At 41.0% G+C, this 20,563-nt stretch overlaps 1 protein-coding gene across 2 annotated transcripts; it reads right to left on the minus strand.

Annotated features, from left to right (window-relative positions):
• Positions 1-721: 721 nt before the first annotated feature.
• On the minus strand, positions 722-18,487 carry KLHDC1 (kelch domain containing 1). Of its 2 annotated transcripts, XM_014311846.2 has the most exons (13): positions 18,422-18,487; positions 16,812-16,929; positions 16,138-16,256; positions 14,596-14,674; positions 13,628-13,711; positions 12,759-12,842; positions 10,658-10,891; positions 8,411-8,469; positions 6,636-6,748; positions 6,122-6,194; positions 2,703-2,787; positions 2,012-2,064; positions 722-1,679 (listed from the first exon to the last, which is right to left on the minus strand). In XM_014311846.2, exons 1-13 carry the CDS (start codon positions 18,436-18,438, stop codon positions 1,505-1,507), a joined length of 1,293 nt encoding a protein of 430 aa, XP_014167321.2. In that variant the 5' UTR covers positions 18,439-18,487; the 3' UTR covers positions 722-1,504. The 2 variants fall into 2 exon arrangements, with proteins under 2 accessions (XP_014167321.2, XP_030922164.1); XM_031066304.1 differs by lacking the exon at positions 10,658-10,891.
• Positions 18,488-20,563: the final 2,076 nt, after the last annotated feature.

A 20,563-nucleotide genomic window follows, 5' to 3' on the forward strand; every position in this document is an offset into this window, starting at 1 on the left:
CCTGAGGGCACCTGAACCACTCCAAAAATCACCCTGAGGGCACCTGAATAACCCCAAAATTAACCCTGAGGGCACCTGAATAACCCCAGAATTCACCCTGAGGGCACCTGAATAACCCCAAAATTGACATCACGGCACCCAAACCACCCTAAATTTACACTGGGGACATCTGAACCTCCCAAAATCAACACTGGGAGCAAAACTAACCCTGAGGGCAGATGGAGCCCCCAAATTCACACTGGGAGCACCTGAACCTCCCCAAATTAACCATGAGGGCACCTGAACAACCCCAAAAATTTACCTTGGGGCATCAAAACCACCCCAAAATTAACTTCAGGGGCACTTGAACCTTGTAAATTCCCACTGGGGGCACCTGAACCCAAAATTCCCACTGGGGACATCTAAAACCCCCAAATTAACCACGGGGGACACCTCAGCCCTCCCAGAATGAACCTTGGGGGCACTTGAAGCCAACAAAATGAACCCTGGAGGCACCTGAGCCCCCCAAAATCAAACCCTGGGGTTCAGGGGGGCATCTGAACTCTCCCTCCCCCAAAAAGGAGGAGGAGGAGGAGTTTGTGATTGTTAAAATAACCAATCACAGAACTTCCTTTCTGAAACATATTTGCTCCCCCCAAAGCTCTTTTCCCCAAATAAGTAATTCTACAGACTTTAAAACCAAAGATGTGTCCAATCAAAGATGTGTCCAAATGCCTCTTGCTTCAACTCTCTATAAAATTTTAATGACTGTGCTCCTGTTAAGTAAATATTTGAAACAGAAAAATAACCAGTACTACATTTGCTTTTTTTTTAAAACAATAAATAAACAACTTTGTTGTTGTTGTTTTTTAACAAGAATGAAATACAAACTTTGCACATCCAAAATACAATATACAACTTATTTCCAAAAGGATTTCCTGATGGCAGAAACAGTAAAACCAGGTGATGAACTGAAGTTGTCCTATAGAGACCAGGTGGTGTTGCAGCTTTTTCTTCCAAGTTCCACAATTCCCAGGTGGATTTTCCTACTTGAAGTGGGAGATGTGAGGCTCCAGGGTTGGATTTTGGTCAGAGCCAGGTGGAACCAACATTTGGGGGGTGGTAAATTTGTTACCTTTAAGACTGACAAGGTGTGAATGTCCCCAAGACACCGAGGTGAATTTATCTTTTTGGGAAGGCTGATGGGGGTAAGGCCAAGGAGGGTTTTTAAACTCAAACCATATTTTATCCAGCTGAATTGGATCCTTCCAAAAGAACAAAATGTCCCCTTCCAAAAGAACAAAAGGTTGTGAGGGCTGTGTGGTCAAAACCACGAGAGCAGAGGTGAACAATTATCTAGAAATGAAGTTGGATCAGTTTTCCATAACGCAGGAAACGAGAGATTCCCATCAAAAGGATTTGTTGTCAAACTTCCCTCAGGAATCCAGCAGAGCACAGAGCTGCAGGGCAGAGCACAGAGCTCTGGACAAGCCCTGGCAGGTGTCCCACAGCTCCCTGCCCTGCCTCATGTGCACTGCAGCTGGCTTTGTCTCTCAGTCTCAGCTTTCCTCTCCTGCCTGTGGGTCATGGCAGCCCAAAATGTGATTTTTTTCAGCACTTCCTGCACAAGTTTGGGTGGCAAACAGGGAATTTGCTTCTCCAGGAGAGCTGCGTTCTTCCCAATGCAGTCAAGACACAGCCTGAGGAAGGGAAATAGGAAAAAAAGAAAAAACCATGAAGTAAATGGTTTCTATTCTAACAAATGATACCTAGCAAAAGCTGATGTGCATTAATTACAGGTGTTAATTACAGGTACAGGAATTACACAGTACCAGTGATTCAACTGCTGTGCAGCATCACAAACTGAAGGGTTCAGGTATTTCCTGAGCAGGAAATTGGGAATTTCACCCAATTTCTGCAGGAGCAGGGGGCTGAAACAACACCTGGGGTAAGGGGAGGTGTCCTGCCCATGGAGCACGATGGGATTTCAGCCCAGCCTAAACCATTCTGGGATTCTGTAACTCCAACTCACCTGAGCAGGGAGTAAGGCTGAGTCTGAAATATCAACAAGTCACTGCAGTGACCCTGAGCAAGAGAAGAAAAGAACCATTAGAATGGCAAACAACTTATCCCCCTCAGCAGTTCTCTACAGTAATGTCACATTTATTACCATGAGCATCATTTAGAAATATTCTCCTTGACCCACGATTTACAAGGAACCTGAATTACAAATTCCTTTTTATTCTGTCAGTCAAGAAAGCCTCAGGTGGGGATTCCTCACTGGTGTGAAAATTATAATTAATTTATAATCTGAGGTATGTAAATTGTAATAATTTCCTCAGTGATTTGTAATTTGTAATGGTTTCAGTTACCAATTTGAGCAAATTGTTTGAGCCAAACTCAATCTGATTTGGGATTTTTAAAAAAATTAATTAAAATTATTCAATTAATATATTTATACACTGAAGTTTTCCTATAGAGACCAGGTGATGTTGCAGCTTTTTCTTCCAAGTTCAACTAATTTTCTTTAATTAATATATTTATTAATATATTTTATTTATTTATTTGCTCAGAGGTTTTGGACTCCCCATCTGTGGCAGTGTCCAAGGCCAGGCTGGGGTGGATTAAATGGACTTTAAGGCCCCTCCCAACTGAAACCATTCCATGATTTGATATTAATTATAATTATCCCAGTGATGGGATTTACTGTTCAGTTTACTGACCGTGTCCATAAAAAGCAAATCATCTTTGCTGCCCCCAAACACCATCACTTCTCCCTCCTGCCCAAGGCAGGCTGTGTGCCACAACCTGCAAATCAAACACAAACACAGTGAGTGCCCAAGGAACAAGGACTTGGCTGTTAGCAGCAAGGCAAAACCATTATTTCAGAGGTAAAAAAGAACACCTTAAAATTTATTACTTGTTTGTTTAATAATATCAAATAAGAGAGCAATGTAACTCCCCAGCTCATGAGAGTTATTTTCATACAGACCAATATATTTTGTCATTATTTGACTTTTCTGTATTCTGGGTATATCAACTTTGTCTTATTTATCACCACAGTGGAAAATTTTTTTGGCAACTCTACAAACCAAGCTTTTGCCAAGCTTTTCCTTTTGCAATTTTCCACGTTCTTTGGCTCACAAGTACAATTTTCTCGTGGCCTTCAGCCTGGGGGGTCTCAGTGCTGACACTTGGATCTCCAGTTCTCCTGTTCCAGTGTTACCCTTCCCCCAGAGATTCCTGGGGTCACTTGCTGTGAGTCAGTAACTTCCAGCACACCAAGGAAGTTTCATCATAAAGGCCCCACAAAAGCAAATCCTGACTTTAGAACTTTCAGAAAGATCCTGCCCCTTCAGCAGCCACCCCTGGTGGGGATTTTATTTTTCATGATTAGATTTTTCTGCTCTATCACCACTGCTGATGGACTTTAGAGCCACTGAAGCAAAATCAAACACACCACTGCAGTTTCATGCAAAAAAACAACGTCCCCACTTTCTCTCATGAGTCCTTAGCAGGTTCCTCACCTTTTCCCTTCCTCATACCTGTGCCAGATCAGTCTCTGCCTGCTCTGCATTAGGGAAATCTGGGCTTGGTCACGGAGAACACGGGGAAGCCTTTCCTGCCTGGGCTCTGCTGACATCCTAGCTTGAAACCTGAGGCTTTTCCTACTGCCTGAGAGCTCCTGGCCTCCCATGGGCTGCTCTAACTTATCACCTAAACATTCTAACAAAGCACGTTATTCAATCACACAGGGCTCTTCCAGCACAGCAACAGCATCACATGGCAATGAGAACATTGGCAACCCAGGGGTTAAACACTTGGGGCTCTATTCAACCCAGCATGCAAAACTGAAATTCATGGACAGAGGGAGGAACAGGATTTTCTGCCAATCATGGGAATGAAAACATTGGGAATTCAGGGGTTAAACACTTTGTTCTCTATTCAACCCAGCATGCAAAACTAAAAGTGATGGACAGAGGGAGGAACAGGATTTTCTACCAATCATGCCAAAGAAAACATTGGGAATACACTGCTTAAAATTTGTATTTGATTTCAACCCAGCATGCAAAACTAAAATTGATTGACAGAGGGAGGAACAGGATTTTCTACAATTTTGGGAATGAAAACAGGGGGAATCCAGGGGTTAAAATTTGTATTTTATTTCAACCCAGCATGCAAAATGTTGGCTGAATAAAACTGATGGACAGAAAAAGGAACAGTGTTTTCTACCAGTTTTGGGAATGAACACATTGGGAATCCAGGGGTTAAAATTTGTTCTTTATTTCAACCCAGCATGCAAAACTAAAATTGATGGACAGAGGGAGGAACAGGATTTTCTACCAGTTATGGGAAGGAATCCAAGGGTTAAACAGTTTGTTCTCTAGTTCAACCCAGCATGCAAAACTGAAATTGATGGACAGAGGGAGGAATGGTATTTTCCACAATTTTGGGAATGAAAACATTGGGAATCCAGGAGATAAAATTTGTATTTTATTTCAACCCAGCATGCAAAACTAAAATTGATGGACAGAAAAAGGAACAGTGTTTTCTACCAATTATGTGAAGGAATCCAGGGGTTAATCAACCCAGCAATCAAAACTAAAATTGACAGACAGAGGGAGGAACAGGATTTTCTACCAATTCAGGATCACCTGAGAAGGCAATTCTTTAGAAATTGCTAAAAGTGGAGGTTGAAGGAAATTATTCTCTACAGAATTTAGGGAGGGAGTCAGAGTTGCAGAAGCATCAGGAAGACACTAATAAATTTCATTACAAAGTAAGAGAAATAAATTAAAGAAGTACACAGAGATGTATTACTGCTCTGCATTTGAAGAGCAGCTGAACTGATTTAAAGCTTTTCTAGCTGCAAAAAATAAAATTCTGGTACAAATACTTGACACTTTAAGCAGTTCAGTGTGTGGAGAGGCTTTTGGTGTGGTTCTTTTTACCCACACATCCCAGTGTCACCTGCTGCAGGTGACACTGGCAGGGGGCTGAACTGGGGGATCTCCAGAGGTCCCTTCCCACCCTAACAATTCTGGGAAATGGAAAAATCCATGGTTTCCTGGAAAAATCCAGGAGGTTTTGCTTGAAGGAGGGGATGTCCTTTAGTTCTAGGCAGATTTAGGTCCAGGGAAGCTCCTCAGCCCTAAAACCCAAACCCCAAATCCAAAACCCCCCGGGCTCAGGGGTCCCTGATTCTCCCAGCACAGAATGGAACATTCCAGCACATCCCAGGGAAAATGCCAGCACAGGGAAGGTTTGGGAGACTCAAGAGCTGAGCCCAGAGCCCTGGCTGCTCCTGCTGTGCTGTGATTAAAGACTCCTCAGTGCTGAAATAGCATAAAAATATCACAGATCATAAACTGAATATTTGGTGAGGCTGAGGGCTGAGTTTATGTGGGCTTGGAAGAGTTTGAGGGGTAAAAGGCAGAAAAGTTGGTTTAGTTGTGGCTGTTGTGTTTAAGAGACAGCCCAGAACAGGATAAAACAGGAAGAAAATGAATTAATTACTTCAGTAACAAGGCAGGGAGCAGAGCAGAACTGAATATTTTTGTATCAGAAAAAAAATAATAAAAATTGTGATATGATATAAATATTGTAATTAAAAAAAAACCTTGTGATAGATATTATGATATAAAATTGTGCTGGGAGTTCCTGGCTGAATGCAGGGAATTAATTCAATGAAAATCTGAATATTTACTATCCAGAGCAAATCAGTTCAATAGTTTTTAACTTAGAAACACAGATCATGCTTCAATAACACTCAATTTTGCTTTTGAACACTGAAAGAGGAATCAAGTTTTTCATGGTCTCTCCTCCCCTGTTTCTAATAATTTATAAATATTAAAGAGCTTTTATTATTCTCCTTGGTTATTTATTCCTCCAATTTTTTATGGTTTGTTTATAGAGAAATAATTTGGCTACAGAGTACCAGGTCAGCTGGACACCCATATCCTTCACCACAAAATAAGAAAATAAGCATCAAATACAGAAATTAAAATGAGGTATAAAGGCAAAAAAGGTGTTAAAGCAAACTATTCAACCACACGGCATTAATATTTTAAAATATTCTTTAAAAATACTGTTCAAGAATTTCAAAACTGGTTCATTTTGAAGAAGGATTCTGTTTCTGTACCTGGGCCTGCTCTTGGGCAGGTGGGTGAGCTGCTTCCATCCGTTTGTTGCAATGCTGTGGATCCAACCATCACCTGCAATGGGAGAATTATTATAATAATTATTATAAAGCTCATTAGTGGGGTTTTTGGGATAAAAAAATAGCCTTTTATTCACACAAGCAGCTCCAAGAGCATGTTTATTTAGGTAGCAGGAACATCAGCACTTCATGAAGCTGCCTCTTTTCACTCCTTGTGATTTAATGTTGTCCCAGAACCCTCCCTGCACTGAAGTCTGGAATTAAAACACACCCAATCCCTTTCTTTTGGGCAAATTGAGGAAATCATCTCCTCCCAGTGGATTTATCTGTGGAATTATTATTTATCTTCAAATTACTTTTGCTAATTTCAGGTTTTTTCATGGAAACAAGCTGCCTTTTCTACAAAAGCAACTCCTGTCAATCATCCCATCCCCTGTCAGTGTGATCTGAAATGCACAAGAGAATTACAATTACTTTTTTAGTCTCCATTACTCACTCAAAGGAACATTATCAGAGCTTAGTCCTCCAAAAAGGAAAAGTCTGTCCTCCCCTATGGGGGTCAGCGTGTGCCAGGAGCGATCTCTGGGCTTCTCTCCACTGATATTAATCCTGGGGAAACAAAGAAACAAACCCCCCAAATCTTCAAACAATGCTGAAATTGTTTAATTCTTTAATTTAAATTTATTTGGCAGAAAATTTCAGTTTGTCCTAGAGCCACCTTGGGTGTTTTCCCAGTGAAGAAAGAGATTAAATATCCAAATAAATTCTATGTACACATAAGGGAACAGTTAATTGAGATCAAATTGATGAATCCCGAGGGGCTCCAGGCTCTTCACTCCAAGGAAAATGATTTTAAATGACACAAGGATTTGTGGTTTTACCTCTGATCCAAAAGGTACCACCTCTTCAAGCTGGGCTCACCCAGACTTGGAAATAAATATGAGTAAAGAGGGGAATTCCTAAGTACAGAACAGATGGAGGTTTATTATTGATAAAATCTCATTTGAAATCTATTTCAGCTGAGCTGTATTAAAATTTATTTTAGTTTAGTTGGGTTTGCTTGAGAATGTGAACAGTAAAGATGCTGATATGCCAAAAACCAGTTTATCAGAGATAATTAAAAGGGATTGAAGAAGTGCCCTGCTCACTTTGGCACTCAGGGCCAAGCTGTAATATTTGTTTGAATCCAAGTGAAGAAAAGAGGCTTCTAAAATTGGCCAAGGGGCAGCCTGGGCTTTGATGGTTAAAAAAAGTATCAAACAGATACTGATAATTGATAAAATTTCAATTTTTATGCACAAGAAATGATGCCAGTACCAGAAATAATCAAATATTGAATGAGTTGAGTAGAGCTCAAGGCAGGGAAAGCAACTTCTGGGCAGTGGCAGCTGAAATGAATTTTGCAATCTCCTGCTGGATGCTAATGCTGGGTTAGCAGGTTCCTATTGGGCAATTCCTCAGGAAAGCTGGGCAGAGCTGGGTAAGAAAAACCAACTTGACTGTTTAGTAAATAAAATCATTATTTATTAATAAATAATTATTAGATCCTTTTGTGATCAGAGGACTAAATAATAACAAATAAATACAAAGGTTTTATCTCCTGTGAGGTGCCAACAGCAGCATATACTGAAAACTCTTTTTTCCCATCAATATCTTAATTTTTTTTTCTTTTTTCAGTCTTAAAGATTCTGCAGAGGTGCTGCAAGAGCTGAACAGAAGATTCCTAAATTTACAGTGATCCAATATATAAGTATATAAATATTTCTATATTAATATATAAATTTACAGCAATCCAATATAAAAATATATACATATTTGGATCATGGATAAATATTATGAGCTTTTCTTGGATCACAATATGGAAATAACTTGAATTTTGGAAAAATCTTCATTTTTTAAGGATTTCATGGCCTTTTATGGAAGAGACCTTTTCCCAATCTGTGCTGTAACTACAGACATTAAACCCAGCATTCAAAAAGCCCTAAAAACCTGGAATTCCATCTGGATAAATGGAGCCAGGCTGCAAATGAGGGTGTTAAATCACTCCATGCTGTGCTTTAAACAGCACCATCAAAGCTCTGGTGCAGAGCAGGAAAAGCTCAGTAACCACTATCAAAATTCAATTCCATTGAAATCACAAGGCAGCAGCTGTTAGGAGTCCCCAAACCCTCATTCTCCTCTTGGAAAAGCTGCAGGAATAGCTCTGGAACTATTTAACAATATGTTTCCATCTTCTAAATTCAGTTTTAAGTGTTACAAAAGCAAACTTACCTTCCAGACCAAGTCCAAGTGTCTAAATTCAGGCAGTGCAAATCATTCATTCTGGTTTGCTACAACAAAGAAATAAAATCCCACTCGGGTTATTTTAAGCAAACAATAAACAAAATATTTCAGTGAGGCCTTCCTGGGACAGAATATTCCAAGTACCAATAGTTTGAAGAAATCTGTACCCACTTGCCTTAGCATAAATCTGAATTATGTGGCAGATGAAAAGCTTTTCTCCTCACAAAAAACCATGCAACACTCAGGAAAGTGCCTGGCAGAAATATTTCCAGTCATGCAACAGCACTATGGGGCCAATTTTAGCTTCTAAAAGTGAAGAACTTTGTGGGATTTTATCCAGTTCCTGCAAATGTTTTTAATTTCCATCCACAGAACTCCTGGCAGGGCAGTGCAGAAGGTGTTTTACTCTCCTGTTGTTGCCTGCTGTTACTTTCCTTGGCTTTGTGATCAGAAGTTTGGATGCTCCTGTCTGGTCACTACTCCTTGGAGTATCCTGGTAGTGCTGTACTCTGGCTATTCCCAGAAATGTCCACCATTTGTGCTTTTCCCTCTTTTCCTTTCACAAAGTGACCACCAGCAAGGTTTTATTTAGGACCTTTTAGCATTTGCCACCGAATCAAATAGAAAATCTTTCCTCTTGCTCATCTGCCTGGGGTTTGAGATGGAGAAGTCTCTGCCTGCCTGGGGGAGGGTGGAGAAGGTGATAACAGGATTTCTTTGCTTGCCTGGGAGCTGTGATTCCCCTGGGAACTACAAAAACCAGTTGGGAAGTAGGGAAATGTTTCTTGCCTTACCTTCCAACTCCTTTTCTCCCTGGGCAGTCCATAGATCTATTAGAAAAAGAGGCTTTTTCTCCAGGTGGCAGATCCTGAGGCAGAGCTAGGCTGAAAGGAGGGCTGGTACCCAGCAGGGAGGCTGAGGGACCCCCAGAGCTGCCCAGCACAGCTCTGGGAAGTCTCTCAGGCATTTCAGGGAAATCTCTCAGGGATTTCAGGAATGCCACAACCTCCTCTGCCAAGCACTGCCAACCCTGCTGGGCTGGGAGGGCAATGGGAAGAGCCTTTTGGGGAGGGACACAGGATAAACACAAGCAGATTGTGAGGGTTTGGGGCATTGCCTAAAAACAACCCAAAAACAACCAAGTGTGGTCCAGCTGCCAGCCAGGGGAACAGATCTGTCTTCCATGACTCCTCTCTCCAGTTTCCTACTCCTTCCTTTGAAATCATGAGGGGATCAAATCATCCAAGCTGAAAGCAAAGTGCAGTTGGGATCTTCCGTACATTTGGGGCAAACCCAACATCCTGGCCTCTACAACTGGAAATAATCATGTTGGAGTAAACCAATTTGATATAAAGGATATCTATCAGAGAAAGTTGCTGTTATGGTGAAAATTAAGGTTTCAAGAGGATCCTGTTCAAGACCTCCTCGCTGACTTTCCTTTCCTGGGCATTAGGCAGAAGATGGAGAAATTCTCTTTCCTGCTCCCTGGGAAATCAAAAAATCTTTGCATTCTCATGGTTCAACAGCTGGGCAGATGCAGAATTACAGCAAGCTCATTTTGAATTCAAAACACCACCAACTGTCCAAGACTGAGGCCCTTAGCAAATAAAAGCTCCTTTCTGCCCAAGCCCTCTCTGGGAAGCTGGAAGCCCTCAGGTTTACAGGAGCATCACTTGCCACAGCTCTCCTGCAGCTTCTCATGGACTTCTCTTTGCTGTTCTATTTCATCATTCTGCTGCCAATCCTAAAATGATTTTTAATTGGCTAAAAAGCACCAAGCCTCCTAAGAGGGCTGGAATTTCCCTTGGAGCTCCAAGGGCTCCTGAGACACTCTGCTTATCTCTGCAAGTTGATTTCTTTGAGCCCAGTGCAGGTTAGGCAGGAGCTGCCTGGTCTCAGGATTAGCACCAAGAGAGGCTGTAAGGGTGACATTATTCCCAGGAATTCTGCAGCTCTCCCTCCTGGATTTACAACCAAAAGCTATTCCAGCTCCAAGCTCTGCCAAGAGAAGGACTGCAGCTCCATGGATCTTCTGAGCTTAGCTGACAGGAAATACAAACATGCTTACATTAAGGCACCAGATGTGTGAAGAGCTGCTGCAAAGACCTTGGTTTATTTACTTCATTCTCAACATGAAACTTTTCCACTTAAATCAAATATAAGACTCACATCAACTTCTGCACTAACTCTCCTTCCTTCCCACTTTCTCCCATTTCTGTTTTTCCAGGGGCTTACCTGAAGGAACTGAGTCCACATAACACTTCTGAGCCTGTTTTCAAATGATTCCTGGTACAACTGATTCTCATCATCATCATCATCATCATCTTCTTTTACCAGTTCTAGCTCCAAGTTTGGAAAAAGGTGCCCTTTCCTCCCAGAAAGATGAATAGGAGAAGCCTCATGACACTTCCTGGCCCTTTCTGGTTCCTTGCAGAGCCTTTTCCCTGGGAAGATTTGTATTATGGTGAACTAGAAGGAGAAGGAGGAGCAGAGCAACCCTGTGTTTGCTCCTCAATTTCTGGAGAAAAGCAAAACTTCATCCTTTGGGGAGGAATTATTCCTGGTGTCAGGAAATTGAGTGGTTTTCTGCTGTCTTTAGCTTTTTCTTTTCATGACTTACATTAACTCCTCAAGCCCCACTGAATGTTCCCTCACCTTTTTTATGTTTCCTTCCATTTATTTCTAGGACAGAAAATGGATCAATAATGAAAATTACACTTGCTGCTCTCCTACAGAATTAAACACAGCTTTCCACAATTTCACTCTTCTCTGACACGGCTTCCCAAGTGGTTTCACTGAAATTTAGCACGTTTTTAAGGAAGCTGAAGAGAAAAACCTTTTAAGATCAGAATGCTGTAGTCAGAGTTAACCAGAAGCCTGAGGGCAAATCCTCTGAGGGCAGTGCAGGAATGACAGGTGAGCTGCAGCTAAATGAGAATTTCAGTGGCAGAGGCTGCATGGACCCCAGCTGGGGTTGGAGAGCAGTTCAGGAGTGCAGCAAGGCTGGGGTGGGCACAGAGCCCTGGGGAAGGAGCTCTGTGTGCTCAGGAGCTGCCAGGGCAGCACCAAACCATCCAAGGGACCTTTACACCCCCACATTTGGAGTTTTTGTCCCTCTCAGCTCCCTGAGGGAGGAGCAGGACTTGGCTGTGGTCAGCTGTGAGCACACAGCACAGGGCACAGGGCTCACTCAGGGCATGGATAACTCTGATTTTTCACTCTCCTCAAATCTCTAGATTTCCTTCAGTTATCTGCAAACCCACTTTGGCCAACCCCACAGCTCTGGGAGGTGCTGAGTGCAGCTCTCTCAGGCTTGGGGAACAATTCCAGAGATCCTGAATCAAAGGCCACATCATGGCAGGAACAAACAGGATCCATTTGAATTCTTTTCTGTTTGCTCTGGAAAGGCACTTAAATAAAAACTTCCTGCAGGTGGGGAAGTGGCTGGACATGGTGTGGTCACTTTACACCGCTTTGTTTGCCAGGATTTGGGAATACAGGGCTGAGACTGTGGCAGCTTTCCAAGGTGGAGCTGGAATATGTTCATTCCCAAACTAATTCCTTCTCTTTTTTAGACCACAACTACAGGAACACAGCACTGGGGGCTCTCAGAAGCTTCTTCACTGTCAATTTTGGAGATAGAAAACATCCAGGCTCATCCTCTAGCTGAGTAGGATTAAAGGATCTAAATCAGCTGTAGTGAAAAGAGCTAAAAACTTCAATTAAAATAAAACACAAGAGTGCACAGTCACTGAAATTGGGAGGGTTTTAACTTGCCTTACAGGATCTGTTTCTCACATCAACGCTTCAGCAGAGAGGAACTGAGTAGAAAATCTCCTTTAATGAGCACTGGAGAAATTCCAAGTGTTGCTGAGAGGTTTGAGTATCTCCCTGCTTTAATCAGGGTGGTGGTGCCTGTGGCTTTTCTCAGTTAAAAAGAGTCAGGAAGAGTAAAAATTACACAGCCACAATCCAATCCTGAATTATTTATGCACAGATTGCATCCTTTTGTCTATGACCTCTTCCAGACATCTGTATTTCTATCACTTATGTGCAAAAAGTGGTAAAATTCAATTAGAAAGCCAACTCAAACCTGTTATTTACCACACAGTCATCTGTGTTTTACCTTTTTTGGGACAATCATTAATATTACAGACTGAAATATTCTTTTTGTAAAGGGTGATGACAAGCAGCATCCTGGATACAGAGCCCTGAACATCCAGGTTAGGCCAAAAACATTTGGGATTTTTTTTTTCTTACTACAAAATGACAAGAAAAAAGAAAAAAAAAAAACTGCCAAGAGAATAATATGACTGCTAAGGAAATATTGAATTACCAGCACTCGTCCTCCAAAGATGTAACCTTTATTTCCCAGCACAGCACAGGTGTGAGCTGCTCGAGGCTGAGGTGGATCTCCACCCTGAAAGAAGCAAAATAATCCTTCAGAACACCAGAAAATCTCCTGGACAGTTTTACTTTCTGATCTATAAACCATCAGGAACTGCTACTGAAACCCCTGGAAATCACATCTTAAAATTTGATGTTATATCCACATGCCAGAAAATCCTCCCTGTGTAAATCAGAACTGAAGGTGGCAAAAGTGGCTTTTACTTTGCAATGGGAATTTTACATTTTGCATTTATTGGGATTTTAGAACATCTTGTAAAGACCATAAAAAGCTGCCAGACACTCTTTAAAATATACAACTTCTGCTGAGTTCTGACATAAACTCACCTGGGTTTTATGAACTTTAGAGAATACCTTAATCTCAATAAGGCAGAGCTCTCCTGTGAGAGGTTTTCCATGGGAATTATACACGGATGCAGATTTGCAATTTCCCTCTGCTGGGAGAGCTGGGAATGTTCCCCTGGAGAGGAGAAGCTCCAGGGAGAGCTCAGAGCCCCTGGCAGGGCCTGAAGGGGCTCCAGGAGAGCTGGAGAGGGACTGGGGACAAGGGATGGAGGGACAGGAGCCAGGGAATGGCTCCCAGTGCCAGAGGGCAGGGATGGGTGGGAGATTGGGAATTGGAAATTCCCAGCCTTCCTGTGGCTGCCCCTGGATCCCTGGCAGTGCCCAAGGCCAGGCTGGACAGGGCTTGGAGCATCTGGGACAGTGGGAGGTGTCCCCAGTTTCTAGAGCACAATCATGATTTAAAAGTCAGTAAAATCCCAACTGTGTCAAGGTGTGAGATTAAAACCCACTCACTCGAATTGTTGGCTGAGACCAAGTCTGTGTGGTTGTATCAAAAACATGAACATCATTGTGCCATCCCCAGAATATCTGTCCTTCCTAAAAAAAAAGAAGACATTAAAAAAAATATATATATTTTATTTTAAAATCTTGCTGCTTAGTGAAGGACACAAACCTGGAAGGGATCTGTCCAAACAGAAAATACACTAAAATAGGCAATTTCATGAAAATGTGGGGTGATATTTTTAAGAATGCTGCAGCAGCTTAGATTCACTTGAAGGTCAGCAGCACCCAGGGGTGTTCAGGCTGTGACACCTGAAAATTGGCTTTGGGCCCCAACATCAGATACTGAAGCAAATTTCACCTTCTAAATTTCATTGTAACACATTGAGAAATTAAGAGATTGTAAAAAAACAATTCTTGGGTCTTTAACATCTAATGTCAGGAGCTTCCTGTCAATGCTCTGCTCAGTCATCTTTGTATTAATTATAAGAAATTACTGTAGGAAAGTTGATAATCCAGGCATCTTTCTGGAAAATAAACTCAATAAATTAACTCAGAGTATTTGCCACCTAGACTTGGGAAGCTATAAATTCCCTAATGTTACTTCAAAGAAATAAATTATAAAAATTATTACATTTAATTATAAAAATTATTTCCATTTTCTGGGATTTTCAGCTTTAAAATATGCCTTCAGATTAAAATCCAGCTTTGACAGCATTTAATTCACTGCATTCCAAGGCCAGCACTGGGAACTTGGAATATGTGGAACAACCACCACTCCCAACGTGCAGCATCTGGAATTTCAAACCTAAATTTCCAATTTCAAATGGAATTTCAAATCTAAAAAAGAGTCCAAATTTGCACTTCTGCTGATGCTACAAATAAAAGAAAAATCAGATTTTCATGCTCATCAAGGATGATAAGAAGGATCTTTTTTTTTTTTGAATCAGAAATCAGTGGGAATGAGGGAAATCTCTTACCCAAAATGCATCGTGGACATCGAAACAGTCACTGAGCTCGTTGTGCTTCCTGCAGCCATAACCTCCAAAATAAATCAGCCTGAAAGAACAAAACCAGCTCATTCTTTTGTAAATAAGATGAAAATGAATCAGCTGCAATAATGAGTATTTTGGGTTATGCTGCACTGGCAGTGATACAAACAAAGAGAATATTTTGTGTTGCACCTGCTGGTGCAAACCCAAGCAAGGTGAAGGTCACAGCCCTCAGCAAACCTGACTGAAACCCACACAAGGAAATGATTCAAGACACCTCCAAGTCTCTGTTCCTCTCCCCAAAAGTTTATTTCCAGTGCTGTTCTCAGGTAAAAATGGGAAATAAAACCCAGGACAGTGAAATGCCTCCTTCTCTGCCCTTCCCTAGTGAAGTTCCTGTGCTCCTGCTGCATTTTTTACCTTCTGTGTCTGATTTTTGGCAAGAAATGTTCCCAAGCTTTGTCCCACAGGACACAAAAAGTCTCTTTTTGGCTGAAAATGAAATTTTTCAACCAAGCACTACTGAAGGATGCTCACACACCTCCCAGCCCAATATTCCACCCAGGAAAGGGCCATTCATAAAGAATCTTTTTTTACATCCAAAGGTTCCACTCTATCATCTAAACCAGGTGATTTTCTCAGCGTGCAGGTGACACAATACTTTGAATAAATGCATTTAGTTTTGAATAATCTTGTGTTAACAGCTAAGGAGTTGTTCAATATCTCTATTTTCCTATCTCTGCAGTTAAATTAGAATTACAAAGCCAAGATCTGGCACCCAGGGGCATTGCACAGTTATGCAAAACCTCTTTGGATGTGGAGTCCAGAAAGAAATCATTTCCATCTGATAATGTGCACTATAAATCACATTCTGACCTGTTTGTAACACATTTAATAATAAAGCACTGACAGGGCACCTGCTTGTGATCACTTCTGCCTCATTATCCAGACATTTTCCATAACAGACAGAAAATCTGGAGTATTTCTGTTTTCTAAACACACTCAGTCACTTTCCCAACACAAATGTCCAGGCTGACTCAGTCCTTACAAGATAAAGATAATCCCTGAAATGCCTCTGCAACTGCCAGCTCTTAAAATCCTTGGGAATCCACCACATGGATTTATTGCAGGTAAATTTAATGCTTAAAATAATGAATATTGCAGAGAAAGTAATTTTATACTTTTTTTAAATATACTTTTTTAATAATTTTATACTTTTTTAATGTGTTAAAATCATCTAATAGAAGCATGATTGCCTTCTAAAGTGTAAAACATCCCACAAATTTACCCCAAATCTCCCAGCCCTCTCCTGAAGTGGGGTTTTATTTACCATTAGTTCAGCTCACCATTTATTTGCCATTGGTTCATGTGAGCAAACTCTGGTACAAAGTTGTTACAAAATCCCCCAGCAAGTCAAACTAAAAATCAGAGTTTCCTCCATCCCAACCCTGAGTTCTCTTCACTTTTTAACCCTTTCTCTCTGCAATGAACACAAATTAAATCTTTTTAATATTTTCAATATTTTTGTACCTGTTTTTGTACACCCAGCAGGAAAGTTTGTCCCGAGGTGTGGGAGGTTGACCTTTAAAATTTGTGATTTTTTTCCACCTGTAGGTTCCGGTTTTTGTTCTCAAATTGACATAATACAGCTGGAAAGGAAAGAAAAATGACAATGTTTTCAGAAAAAAACACAAATCAACATCAGAAAAAACAACCCACCAGAAGCCTGGAAGTAAAAGAGGAACTGGCAGTGAGTTTAAAATGGGAAATACACCATAAAAAATAAAGTTAAAGTGGAAGAATGGGCAGAAAGTTTCACCAGAGGCTCCATTTCACTGTTTTCTAGTCAGGAGTCAACTCTGATTTTATTATATTCAATGATAAAACAACTGATTCGATCTCTTTTGTTAATTCAGTTTTCAGTTCTAAGGAAAGCTGGTGGCTCTATTTTAACCTTAATTATTACCTGATCATTTAAAGCAGTGAATTGCTACCAAAGAGCAAAAAGAAAAGTGATATTCAGAGATTAGTCTCAATTAAGCTTGTCAGAATATTTTTAAAAACCCAATTGGGAAAGCAGTGGCATAAATATAGAAGGTTTAAAGAAATAGAAATTTCTCTTTAATTCAAATAAAAATTCACCAGATAAACAGTATTAGTACTTATTAAAATACAATGTTATGGGGGAAAAAAGACTACAATACCCTATTGCTGTATCCTTTATCATCAAATCCCCCAAAAATGTACAGCTTCCCATTGATGCTGGCCCCACAGCTGCCTGACATGGAGGTGGGTAACTCCCCTTCCATCAGGTGCATTGTCCTGCAATTAAATAAAAAAATACATTAAACCCCTTCCAACCTGCCAAAATGTAACAATCCCAAAGAGATTTATTCAGAATTTTTAGACCTAAAGGTGAAAATACAGTTTGGGCCATAAGTAGGAGCTGCAGGTGGAGCTGGGCTTCTGTGGTGGAAGAGAACTCCCAGGTGGATATTGGGTGTTTCTAAAGTATTTGATTTTTCTGGAGGTGAGATTCACATTAGGAGAGCTTCAGTAGAGCTGAAATATTAATTATTCAGAATCTGGAAACATTATTAACTCCAGGAACTCCTGAAATGAGAATCTGGCAGTGCTGGGATGTCAGAAATGGAAAACAGAGGACAGCTCAGGCAGGCCAGGAGCAGATCCTGGTTGAACAGAACCTGGAAAATTCTGTTTAACCCTGATCCCTCTCCTGGTCCCTGGGAGCACAGAAAGGAAAAGCAAGGAATGTGAAAGGTTTTGGGCAGCCCTTCCCACAAAATGGGACAGCAAATCGTGGTCACAGGGGGAAAGAAATGGGGAGGGGAATAGGGCAAGAGAGAAAAAGGGGAAAAATGGGGCAAGAGAGAGAAAGGGGGAAAATGGGGCAAGAGAATGGGGGGAAAGGGCAGGAGAGGAAAGGGGCAAAAGGAGAGAGAAGATGAAGAGGAGAGGAGAAAGGGGAAAAGGGGAAGAGAAGAGGGAAACAAACAGAAGAAGGAAACAAACAGAAGAAGGAAACAAACAGAAGAAGGAAACAAACAGAAGAAGGAAACAAACAGAAGAAGGAAACAAACAGAAGAGGGAAACAAACAGAAGAGGGAAACAAACAGAAGGAAACAAAGAGGAAGAAGGAAACAAAAAGAAGGGGGAAGAAGGAAACAAAAAGAAGGAGGGGGAAGAAGGAAACAAAAAAAGGAGGGGGAAGAAGGAAACAAAAAAAGGAGGGGGAAGAAGGAAACAAAAAAAGGAGGGGAAGAAGGAAACAAAAAAAGGGGGGGAAGAAGGAAAGTGGAAGGAAAGAGAAAAAAGGCAGGAATAAAAGTAGAAGGAAAAAGGGCAACTTCTGAGTTATTTTTGGGAGGAAAAAAGAAAGTGGAAGGAAAGAGAAAAAGGGCAAGTTGTGAGTTATTTTTGAGTTGCAATGTACATGGAATTAAGAGCAAAAATAATAAATGTATAACTGTAACTGGATCAAGAGTCCAAGTAGCCAGTGTTTAACTGCTCTAACATAAAAGTGAATGTAAAAAACCTAAGCCTAAATAAACTGGCAGGTAAATGCAGCTGTGCTAACAGAGCCTGGAGCCACCATTCCCTTGCACACAATAATTAATCAGCCTTCAGCAGGGTTTTGTTTCCTGGAGTTCATTTGCCAGCCCAGCTCTGTCCCTCAGTGCTGACATTAAACACCTGCTGTTTAACATGACCAATGTCCCCGAAGGCTTTTCCCTGCACATCAGTGACAAAAATCAGCTTTAGGTGGTAATTTCATACCAATGGTGCCACTCACCACAGCCCACTGTCCATGTCATAGATCCAGAGCTCATCACTGGGCAGATAAACTTCATTTTCTTCAATGGACTGAAAGGGGAACATTCAAATGTTCAATCAGTTCTGCTTTTTGTGTTTGCACATGAAATGCCAAGCCAGGTTACTCAGCAACACTGAATGACCTCAAGGAAATCAGAAGTCACACCCCAGTGTTACTGCTCTGATCAGAAAATGAATTTATTTTAAAAAGAAACAACTCATTCCTCCTCAGGACCTCTCAATAAAGGCACAGATTGAGCAACTTCATTTTGCCAAGAAAAGATGTGTAACAACATCAACCAGATGTGAAACTCCTGAATTAGAACTCATTTAGGTACTTTTTATCAGGAGCTGTTTCCATTGGCATATTGGAAAAATAAAAAATAGAATATAAAAATGGACTGGAAACAGAAAAAGTTACCTGCAGCAGTAACTTGAAAGACCAAGGTGTTAAATATAAAGGAGAAAATTAATTCTTCTGTGGAAAAAAAGATTTATGAAGCGTCCTGAATTGAGGTCATTAAGAAAGAAAAATAATTTGGGAAATAATCACGAGGAAAAACAACAAACAAGAGAGGAAGCCCAAAAAAAATGCAGTACTGGTGGTGAGTAACAACTACAGCATTAATTACTGCCTTGGCAGCAGGAAGAAATGGAAGCCTGGCAGTGAGTAAGCAGCCAGAGTCAGTAAACAAATAAAAACTGGCTCAAAATGAAACAAATGTGAGGAAGTTAAATACAAAACTGAAATTTAATTAGTGCCAATCCAGTTACTGATATTGATGACTTGCCTTCACATGAGGTTTTATTATGAATTTCTCACTGTGAAAGGTGCCAGGCAGGCAGGCTCATCCTGTTTTTGGTAATTTATTCTGCCAGGCACCTCTGCTCTGCTGTCACACAGCCCTGGCAGCCTCTGCAAGGAGCTCAAGTTGTCTCAATTTCATCTGGAGATGCCAGAGGTCGAGCACCTGCTCCTGAACCAGCTCTGAGCAAACACCCTGATGCCAAAAATAAAGTTTGTTGGGCAGGAGTCCAGCAGCAACACGTGAAAGATGATTTATCTGTGCAAAGGGCTGCCTACAGAGCAACAGTTTTCATAATATTTTCAACAGATAAATACGGAAAACTACTAAGAACACTTGCAAAGTTTGTCTGCTAAACTTCATATACTTTGTCTGTTCTGAATGTACCATGAACCCACAATTTTTTATTAGAAAACCTTTGAAAACATTGTGCTCATTAGTTCAACCTCAGTTTTAAAGATTTAGAGCATAAAAACTACTAAAAATTACCAGTGATTATGGGGATATTTAGTTCTACAGAGTATTATGGAGTTTCAATCCAGGAGCTTCCCACTGGAGTTCTTTGCTTGAGTACAGAAGGACAAGATTTGAACACTTTAAAGTTACCTTAGACCATGAAATATATATATATATAGACTATTTTATATAGAATAGATATATAAAAGATTATAGAACATATATATACAGAATATGAACTATTCTCTCTCTATGTATATATATTCTATATACATGAAGAATATATAGAATATGCACTATCATTATAGAAATAACAGTTTTCACCTGATCAAGACCAGGAATTACACCAAGCACAGGTATTTGCAATTTTATGGCCAATGTGCACAGACAGACAAGATGAACAGATAAACAGAAAAATAAAAGGTAAAACTAAGTGGATGTATTTGATGTAGTTGGGTTGTAGTCATAGAGTTAAAAGACACAAGGACATCCTTATGATAGAACCAGAGGAAAAAAAACCAAACTAAATTGTGGGCGGGTTTCAGCCTGCCACCAGCTTGTTTTCGAGGCGACAGCAGCGCTTTCTACGGGAGGAAAACGCGCTGTAAGCACCACACAACTACCAACAAACAAAAAACACGGGGACTCAGCAGCGAGAACGCGAATGACACCCTGGAAAAGCTGAGCCACAAATTACAGCGTCAAGGTTTGAAGGGAGACGCGCTGAGGAGCGAAGGAAGGGCGGCTTGGAAGTAGCGAACCGGCTCCACCAGCCCGGCCCCACACGTGCGAGCGGGGCAGGAGGAGGGCGCTGATCGCGCAGGGAAAGGCTGGAGGGATGAGGCGACGGAGTGGCCCCG

The sequence above is a fragment of the Geospiza fortis genome, unplaced genomic scaffold (genome assembly GCF_000277835.1).
Source record: "Geospiza fortis unplaced genomic scaffold, GeoFor_1.0 scaffold23, whole genome shotgun sequence".
NCBI lineage: Eukaryota > Metazoa > Chordata > Aves > Passeriformes > Thraupidae > Geospiza > Geospiza fortis.

Coding starts and splice junctions, on each gene's coding strand:
- KLHDC1 (XM_014311846.2), bottom strand. Junction 14,675..16,137: donor TGCTGGGTGTACAAAAACAG/GTACAAAAATAT, acceptor TTGTTCTTTCAG/GCTGATTTATTTTGGAGGTT. Junction 6,749..8,410: donor ACTTGGACTTGGTCTGGAAG/GTAAGTTTGCTT, acceptor TTGTTTCCCCAG/GATTAATATCAGTGGAGAGA.